Genomic DNA, 10,385 nt, shown 5'->3' on the forward strand with positions numbered 1-10,385 from the left:
AACAGTAAGAGGTGCTTCCCTTCTTCACGCTTCTTGGGGTACTGAGGGTAGAGCTCTGCACCCCCTTCTTGAATTGGGACAACAGGCCATTAATGCAAATGAGAGAACCTTGTTTATGAATGCAAATAAACTTTATGGTGCTGTGCTTTTCAGCCCAGGGCCTCGCACTTGGAACGGTCTCATAAATATCTGTTAGACAAACAAAAATGATGTAGTTACATTAACAAAGAACATGAAGATGAATTTCGATGGGCCCTTGTTCATCTTAAGTCAGGAGAGAAGTGGATGATACCGACTTGGGTGATAGGGGAAGGGAGCCAGTGTATTTTCTGCCCCAGACACCCCATATATGTTATTTCTTTCCTATAACAACCCTGTGAGGTGTTATTATTTTGTAGATAGGGAAACTGAGGCTCAGAGAGTTTAAGAACTTGCCCACAAAGTAGCGACGAAAGCCCAGCTGGTTGAGACTGAGCTGGACATCAGCTCCATGTCCGTATGCGTCCAAATCTTGTGCTCTTTTCTTGGAGCAGTAGTTCAAGACTGGGATCTTTTAAAAAATGTGGATCCCCAGCCTGTGTCAGAATTAAAGTAAAACAAACCAGGTGAATCAGATAACCAACCAGGTTTGGGAACCACCTGCAGTGGAGCATACCTTGGAAGGGTGAGTGTGTGTGTGTGTGTGTGTGGTGTGTGTGTGTTTTAAGTCATTCGTCAAATGGTAATGCTGATATTCTCAGAGAGCAGTTTCATGAATTTTATTTCTGTTCTCATCTTCCCTGTGACTTTATAAAAACGAAAGACCCCAAAAGCATTTAATTTGATCCTCTTTATTGGTGTCTGTATTTGTGTTGCAGTTAGCATGTATCCAGGTATTGAGGAAAGTACTCATTTCTTCTAGCCACGCAGTATGGGCCATTCATTGAGGTTTAGTTCAGGAAGCAGTTGTGCAGAAGCTGCTTTGGGGCCACAGGGAGCTGGGTGGGACTGTGTCCCATGTGAAGGAACAGCTGCTACTCAGCATTAAATCAATTTTCATGCAAAAATGGGGCTCAGTGTTGGCCAGATCTTCTGGTTTTTCAAGAGAAGCTAGAAATCTGGATTTTTATGAAAACCTCCTAATTTTAAAAGAGTTGGTAACAATTGTAAATTAAAAAAAAAAAAACCTACAATTTTAAGCGTCAAACAGAACCCAGCTGAAGGACCGATTCACTGTGTGATGCCAGTCATCCATATCTGGTCTCTCGCTTGAGGATTTAGTGATAGCAGACAACATGATCTGAGTCTTTGTATAAAAATGCAATTTCATTCTAGACCAAATGTGAGGAATACTGGCCTTCCAAGCAGGCTCAGGACTATGGGGACATAACTGTGACAATGGCATCTGAAATTGTTCTTCCTGAATGGACCATCAGAGACTTTACAGTGAAAAATGTAAGTAAGAGGTCAAGATGATTAGGTCTCATATAAAATTACCATGTACTAATTTTGGGTGGTGATCCTTTTCAGGTTGATATTAACCAGTATTTTTTTCATGCATCAGAAAAATACTTCTGCTTTCTCCTTTACAGAATAAAACAATTCATATTTATATATACTCTTAGGCAACTCTTTAGCTTTACTTTCTTAAGGAGAATAAGTTATTCTGGAATAAAGTGAACTGGAGGAGCTTGGCTCAGCATCTGTAGCTTCTTCCCTTCCACTTCCAGGTGACTTGGCTCAGAGAGGTTTTGTTACAAACCAAGGCCCTTTTGGATTATTTGGTTAGAAGTATGACATCAGGAGTTGCCATTATTAGCCTTTGGGAACAGTTTGTGATAACAGTTTCACTAATAGAATTCCAGGACATATACACATGGCTTTCCTTGCCCCCAAAAGTTATGAAAACAAATCCAGTTATGTGTCCTTTTTTTTTTTTTTTACCATTTTAAGAGTGTTTAAAAGTAGAAGCAGTGTCAGGAAGGGACACTGTTATCTTTTGATGGGCGTGTCAATTGGTATAACCCTTTGCAGTTTATATCAAGGGCATAAGAAAAATGTCCCTTCCCCTTTGATATGGTGATTCTATGTTTGAGAATCTGTCCCCCCAAAATAACCTGAAATGTAGGAGAAGGTTTATTATTCATAAAGATGAATCTCAGTAGCATCATTTGTAATGAGGGGGATTTAGAAACCATGGAAATATCCAGCTTTTGGAGAATTCTTTAAAATGTCTTATTTCTATAGATTTTGCCTATTTTAAATGAACTGGCTTATCTTTGGTTGCCTTCTCCACTTGGCGTTCACCAATGTGGAACAGAATCATGGGTGGAATTGTCCACATCATTTAAAAAAATTACTGTTACTATTTTTTTTTTTTTTTGATTAACTAAACTCTGGACTTTATTTGGATTTCACGTTTTTTCACCATTTTCTTGTTCCAAGATCCAATCCAGGATACCACATGACATTTAGTAAAAAGTTACTTTTTAATTATCGAAAATGCATGAATATAGTTTCCATTTTATTTAATTATTGAAATTTGAAGATCGAATTGGCTTTATTAAGCAATTCATGAATGGGGCAGCATCCCTTCTTGCAACTAGAAGGATGCTCCTATAGTTTGCATTTTAAAAGTGGGAACATAACAGAGCTAAACATTTCTTCTGTCATCCCTAACCCGGGCCTCTTTGTCCTGTCGCAGAGATAATACTGAAAAGTCTGACTTTGCCCTCTCTCATCTCTCATGGCTGGCTTCTTTCTTTGGATGGATACTTTTCGTTAAATTTGTGAACGTTACTTTTGCGTGTGATGAGACTTCACAATACTCCCTCTCCTCTCTCTGCCTTTTTTTCTTTGTGTTTTCACATTTCGAATAATATGAATGCACTGCTTTTATAATGTATGTGTATTTAAAAAATAAATAAGCTTCGAAGAGTAGCTGTCATCAAGGAGATGGAAATGCCTGCAGTCCAGATGTAGGTATACATGGGAAAGGGCAGCGCCCGGCTGTGGGCATACTGAGCACAGTTCAATCAGAGACAGGAATGGCCCATCCTGGGCGGAGTTGTGATAATGAAAGGTCGATGGTAGGAACCAGTCTGTGTAATAACTAACTCTGTTAAAACAAAGTCCACTTTCTATTTTCTGTCTGATGTTGAAATAGATGTTTTTTTGGGGATCTTTTCGCAGAGGCCCACATTTCTAAATATTTACTTGGTGCTTGCTAGTTGCCTATCACTTTATTAGAGTCTCTGGAAGACATTAGAATTACGAGGCAGTTCTTGCCCCAAAGGCACTGGTTATCCTGGTTGTATTTGTGCGAATCTGTTTGTGGTCAGTGACATTCCCAGGTAGGCTCTGGGATGGGGTTTTTGAAACTCTGAGGAGGTGGAAGTGTAGGAATGCGGGCACACTATTGGCAGGAAACTGGTGGCGAAAGGAAGAGGTCTGAACTCAAAATCAGAGGATGAGGGACTTCTACATCCGGGCTCTGTGTTGGGGAAGTCGCTTTCTTGGAACATTTACTCCCTTATCTTTCAAGAAGGGTAATAAACCCTCCTGCTTGGGCATGTTAGGAAGATTTGCTGAGCACATCGAAGTCCATGCAAGCACTTTCTCAGCTGTTGCACCAAAGTAAAATTCTAATTTTTACCTATAACCACTTCTGTTTAGCTGCCTTTTAGCTGTCCCACGCAGTTCAGCATTCAGGTACTGCTCGATTTTACTCTGCTTTCTGGTGTTGTTAGGCAGCCTTTCTCTTTGGATCTAACCTCTTTTCTTGGCTTTTAGAACCAGACTAGTGAGAGTCACCCTCTGCGACAGTTCCACTTCACCTCCTGGCCTGACCACGGCGTTCCCGACACCACTGACCTGCTCATCAACTTCCGGTATCTTGTTCGTGACTACATGAAGCAGAGTCCTCCCGAATCGCCAGTTCTGGTGCATTGCAGGTAGGCAGGTGGTGCTCCATGTGTGACAGATTTCAAATGCAATTATAAATGTGGACACTTTTGAAAAGCAAGGTATAAGACCGAATGCAGTAGGCACTCACAAATTCAAGAAAGTTTGACTAAGGGACCATGGACATACTCTCTAAGCCCTGAGACAGGGATTGGCAAACTGTGTTGGCTTGGGGGCCAGATCTGGTAATTGCCTGTATTTTTCTTTGTAAACCATAGGCATTTTAATTTATTTCTCATTTATAATATTGTCTTATAAAATATTTCAACCTTACAAAAATACAGAGATTTACAACAATTTAATAAGGTATAGCATGAGGCCATATACATTCCTTTTTGTTAATAATATGTTACAGATATGAAGTCTCTACTTGCCAGTCTCCAGTGCTCCTTCTTATGTAGGTGAACGTGGTCCTGAAAGTCAATCTGCATTATTCCCTTGCCTGCTTTTATATTTTATTACATATGTATATACCTCTATAGTTTTATATAGCTTTAAACTTTTACCAGATTTTATCACATGTACATCATTCTGCAACCTGCTTTCTTCATTCAGCATGTTGGTTTTTTTATTTAACAACGTTGAAACAGATAGTTATATTCGTTTTACTTATTTAAAATATTTTTGACATACAAAAACTGTACATAAATTAATATATACAACTTAATGAGTCTGGGGATAAGTATCTACCCATGAAACCACCACTACAATATATTTGGCAGTCTATTTTTATAAATAAAGTTTTATTGGAACACAGCCATGCCCATTTGTTTACATATTATTTATAGTTAATTTCTTGTTGCAGTGGCAGAAAGACCATTTGTCCTGAAAAGCAGAAGACATTTACTATCTGGCCCTTTGCTGAAAAAGTTTGCCGCTCCCTTGTCTAGAACAATGACATTAGCTTTAAAGCTAAAGGAATTAATTTAGACAAAAGAAAGGAGGGGCTTTGTCGTCCTATGGGAAATGAATTTGAAATCTTGCCATCCTAGCTTATGATGGCGACTTGAATGAGACAGGTTCAAGAAGCTGTAGCAAGGTATTTTATTTGTGACACTTGACTCCAAAGGAACTTTAGGAGTTGGGCCCCAGTCCCAAGCTAGTTCAGTCTTACTTGCTGAGATTTCAAACGAGCAAATGTTTAATGATCATGGGCATTGCCCTCCAAGGCTGATAGTGGAGGAGAGCAAGATATGTATGCACAAATGGGGCAATTTGAGAGTGGTACAGTGGAGGTAACATGGCAATGTGCTCAAATGTGCTCATTTCCCTTTTCTTTTCAGTGCTGGGGTTGGAAGGACGGGCACTTTCATTGCCATCGATCGTCTGATCTATCAGATAGAGAATGAGAACACTGTAGATGTGTACGGGATTGTGTATGACCTTCGAATGCACAGGCCCTTAATGGTGCAAACAGAGGTGAGGCCAACATCTGTGTCTGACAGTCTGCCCTTGCCGTCCTTTTTCAAAAGGTTTCACCTGTGTTAAACTGTTTCACCCTTCCAGATCTATCTGGCTCTTGATCATGACATAACACTGGATTTAAGACCCTAAACTGACATGAGGTTGAACTACTTGATAGTGACACATGGTGCTTGATATCAGCATCGGCACTACAAACCTACATAGTGTTAGGATCCTTACCTGGCTGCCAGGAACTCACCAGATAATCTTAGCAAGTCTCTCTGAACTTTGGCTTCTGGATTTTAAACTCATAAAACTGAAATTTTCACTCTTTGTTTCTAAGAAGCTCTCGCCATCTCTAAACTAAGCTAATGAGGACTTATCAAATATTAATGATATGAAGTAGCATAATGCTGCTTTAAGCATTCATATGGCACTGCAACCTCACTCAGCTTTGTGAATGTCAGCTATATAGCTACAGGAGGTTGCTGACCACGTGAGAAGATGAATGCTTGATGTCTACAGTGTCGTTTGTGCAAGACTGTTGGATTTGGCTTTCCTTGAAATGTTCCAAGTAAATACTGTTTTCGAGGCATGTTCTCAACAAATATATTGGGAAATAGCCTTTTTCAAAGTTGTAGGGTGACCAAGATGAGAGCAGAATATTAATTTTGTATCAGGCTATTGCCTTGCACCAGTTTAGAACTCTGAATATACTCTCTGTCTTGAATCCGGCAGGGAATGTTCTAGAAGCCTGGGCACATCTCGTGCTTTGGGGTGAGAGGTGTGGTCGAGGTGGAAGGAGTGGAATTCCCCTCCTGGGTTGGTCAGAAGAGACATTTTCTTCTTTCTGCTGTGATTATATAGAGGAGTAGTTCTCAATCTTTTATCTTATTTTGAGAAACATCGAAATCTAGTACCTGCCTACAGATTCTTTTCACGTCCTTTTTCATATTTTGAAAATAATATAAACCTGTCGATATTAAAAAATCTGACAATACTGGGTTATATAGGGTATATATTTCTCTTTTTCTTTCTCTTCCCCAGTCCCACTCCTTGGAGGTAGTTTGGGTATATCTTCATAGGCTTCTTTGTGCTCAGCTATAGAAAAATACATATACGTATACAAACATGGAGTATTTTTTAAAAATTAGATCCTGTTTTGTATGTAATGCCGCCCTGTGATTTTTTTCTCTTATAACATCATGGGTCTTTTTCCGTGTTAGCATATACCTCTTCTTCCTCTTTTTAATGGCTACCTGCAGGTTCTGGTATGCTTGCCTACAAGTGTGGTCCTCACCCAACTCTTACCTCCATCAATCCTTCTTTAACTCACCCCCTCTGTTGAGAACCACAATTTACTCCTTATTCTGCACATCCTCACGAGCCAAGAAAATATTGAAAGACTTTGATCATTTAAACGTATATGTGCATTGTCACCTCTACATTCTTTTCTTGGCCCTTCCCCAGTTATTCTGATATTTCTTTTTGAGCGTGAAACTGCACACATAACATGTGATAGATGAGAAGTTGGGGCCGTCAGGGTTGGTGAACAAATCAACAACATTCTTGGTTGCCAGTGGGTTTGAGTTCACTTTTCCTTGAGAATTAGGGAAACCCAACCAGGAAAAGTGAGCTACAATTTTTTTTCTTTTTCGAAACAGATTTTTTTTTTTTTAAGAAGACTATTTTATATAATTCAAATGCTAAAGCCAGGATCACATTGGGTTGAATATATTTAAGTGTCAGTGGTCTATTTTTACCTGCTGTGTCTTCAAAATTGAGGGCTGGAAATCTGAAAGTAACCTCCAGGACCTGTGCTTATTTCCTTTCTCGTCTTCCTTTTCTAATAGGACCAGTATGTTTTCCTCAATCAGTGTGTTTTGGATATCATCAGATCCCAGAAGGACTCAAAAGTAGATCTCATCTACCAGAACACAACTGCAATGACAATCTATGAAAACCTCGCCCCAGCGACCACGTTTGGAAAAACGAATGGTTACATCGCCTGATTCCAAAGGATAACCTTTCCGGAGTTCACGAGGCCATCACACCCACAGCACAGGAAAACGCCTCGATGTTGACATGTTTCTATATGTCCAGTATCTTAATTCCTTGTTCTGTTCTTTAGAAGTCATTGAGGGTATGAAGCTGTACACATAACATGACGGCAGATGAGAAAGCTAGCGCTGCCCGGGGCTGTGGATGGACGGCGAGCAAATCAACCACATTCCTGGTGACCAGTGGGATGAGCTCACTTTTTTTTTTTTCTTGAGAATTACGGAGAACCAGGAAAAGTGAGCTATGATTTTTTTTTTCTTTTTCAAAACAGATTTTTTTTTTTTTAAAGACTATTTTATATGATCCACATGCTAAAGCCAGGATTGTGTTGGGTTGAATATATTTTAAGTATCAGAGGTCTATTTTTACCTACTGTATCTTGGAATCTAGCTGATGGAAAGCATGTAACTGTGGATGATTATCACTTCGGGAGGGGAACGTGGCGCCTCTCCTGCCTGGGTTTTCTATTTGAACATGTGCCTTTTCTGAATTATGCTTCCACAGGCAAAACTCAGTAGATATCTATATTTTTGTATTGAATCTCTTAATTGGAATATGTGGAATATTTAAACGGTAGTGTAGTATCAGAAGTTCAGCCTTCTCAATAACATTCCTGTTCTTGCCGGATGAGAGGAGGCTTCCCCACCCCAACTCCCCCCCCCCCGCCCCGCCTCGTTTTGTGCTATATTCTCTCTTCCCTCTTCCCTCCCAGTTTTCCCCAAAGACACAACTGTTGGTCACATTTTCAGCCCACCGGTTGAGTGAGAGTGGAAGCTATCACCTCGAGAATTTCTGGGGGGGAAGCAAAGGAACCCCTACAGTAATGCACGCTCCTTTTCTTGTCCCTGTTTTATGCTTTTTCTCACGTCGTATTTGGTAAGAAGGATTATTTAAAGGTGCAATATGTGACTTAGTGATTCATGATACTCTAGATTTTTAGTAATGTTTTACTCAGGTTGGCATTTTATGTGTGTTTGTGTTTCCGTGTCCGTGTGTGTGTGTTTAAAAGTGTGGCAATCTGTGAACACTTCTTTGTGAAAAAACAGTGTCAAATTAATCCCTCCTTCAAAGTCCACTGGCTTTAGTCTGTCTGCAATGACACATATCGCTATCTACTGTGTATATATATACATATATATATGTGTGTATGTGTATATATATGTATATATACACTAAACTCTTAAAAACAGTCATTCCTTTGAAATGAGATGTACAAAGTTTGAATTTGTATCAAAGATGTAATTATTATTTTTAAAACCTTTTCACTATACTGCTGCTGTAATTACTTTGATTTTAAAAAAAATGTAGATTAACTTTTTTTTTTTTTTGCTTCAGGTGTATATCCACCAAGAATTTCAGAATTTATGTGGATTTATTTTATTGGTACATAATCTGTAAACTTCTCAAGGCATTAACATGGAAGGATTTGTTTCTTTTTATTTCTTATTGTGGCTCAGGTTATATTGTGAAGAAGTTTTGAGTTTATCCTCCAACAGGCAATGAAGTATACAAGGTCTTCTGAAGGAGTTTTATGAAGTCCCTGGAAGCCTGTGGCTGTTTGCTGCAGTCGTAAATCCTGCTGTAAACTCAGGACGAATGTGTCCTATTGAAGATGGAAGTGGGGTCTTCTCTCCGTGTGCCCTGGTTCCTGTGGACCTGTGGGGAGCCTGTCTCCTGACCCTGCCATGCTCCTCAACTCACCGGCACTTTGATGACTGACGGGACCTGTGAGTGGGTGTTTTAGGGCGGTGAAGGGTGAGCGATGACATACTGGCGGCCCCTGATTAGTTTCAGAGGTTCAGTGCTGCATGTCTTTGTTCCCCTTCCCCCTTGAGGTACTGAAAGGGTTAAAAGGGGAGGAGGTGGTGGCGTCATGTTTTGGGAGGACCTTACTTCCCGAATGGAAATTGCACTTTTCTTCGCTGACGCCTTTGCTCCATGTGGTAGTAAGCAGTTCATTCGCTATCTGGCCCTTGGAGGAACGGTTGGCCAGGCCAGACCAGGCCCTTTCAATGCAGCTTCGGAGGGGCCTTTGGCTCTGTGGGTCTGAATCAGGGAAGCCACACCGTCCCGGGGTGTGAGCGCAGCTAGTTTTGGCTGGATTGCCTCCAAATCTTGACACTCTTCAGCCCCTCAAAGCAGACAGACCTTGGAGAGTTCCAGAACTTCATTCTGAGGTCCCTGTTCAGGTAGCTGTTCTGTGGGCCACACCCCTTCTCGCTCCAGTTTGTCAGGAAACCATTGTGATGGGTGTCTTGTTGTCAAATCCCGGGAAAATGCTGTCCCCTGCATAGCAGTCATCGCTGCCATGAAGTGGGAGGGAAGGACTTGGCTCTAACATTGTCTTTAAAATTAATGAAAACAATAATTATAAACATAAAGCATAAAAGCTCAGAAAACAGAAACCCTTCTCCTTTCTGTCTGGTGTGGGCTTGGGAAATGGGCCACTCCCGGATGTTGTCTGGATTCCAAGTGGCAGGTCACACAAAGGTCACGATGCTTCTGTGCATCCCGAAGATGCCCAGGGAAGACAGCCTGGGGTGGGGCCAGTGGGGCGCTGAGGGTATTTATAGCACAGTGATCAAAAAGGGAAGAAGATTAATGTGTAAATACAAGGGACATATGGGCCGGGGGTTGGTCATAGGAAAGAGGAAGGTGCTTTTGAGCTCCTGCCCCAAACCCTCCCAGGAACAAGGAACTGAAACGTGAGGATGCAGTGGAATTGTGGAGACAGTGTGGTTGCCCCACTTTAGTATTTGACAGTTCCATACAGAGAAGCAGACAGGGCAGGATCAGTGGGTGGTGAATGGGCTAAAGATCAGTGGTCAGTGTTTGGGAGATTTGGGCCATCGATCTCTTCTCGCCAGAGCTTGGCCATTTTGCCTCCAAAGTTAAATCTAATGATGACTTGCGCCAAGAGGAAACGACATCTGGGGTCCATTCCCGGTGGCCATGGAGGGACCCCCAGCTAGGCTCAG

At 41.1% G+C, this 10,385-nt stretch overlaps 1 protein-coding gene across 1 annotated transcript in view; it reads left to right on the top strand.

The window, feature by feature from the left end:
* Positions 1-9,769, top strand: part of PTPRJ (protein tyrosine phosphatase, receptor type J) — a 41,250-nt gene extending 31,481 nt beyond the window's left edge. The window contains exons 21-24 of the mRNA XM_006908129.3: positions 1,315-1,434; positions 3,772-3,932; positions 5,226-5,361; positions 7,200-9,769. Of these exons, the coding sequence (XP_006908191.1) occupies positions 1,315-1,434; positions 3,772-3,932; positions 5,226-5,361; positions 7,200-7,358 (576 nt within the window). The 3' untranslated portion in view covers positions 7,359-9,769. The remainder of the gene's footprint in view (positions 1-1,314; positions 1,435-3,771; positions 3,933-5,225; positions 5,362-7,199) is intronic.
* The last annotated feature ends 616 nt before the right edge of the window (positions 9,770-10,385 follow it).

This window comes from Pteropus alecto, unplaced genomic scaffold (genome assembly GCF_000325575.1).
Source record: "Pteropus alecto unplaced genomic scaffold, ASM32557v1 scaffold71, whole genome shotgun sequence".
NCBI classification, from domain to species: Eukaryota; Metazoa; Chordata; class Mammalia; order Chiroptera; family Pteropodidae; genus Pteropus; species Pteropus alecto.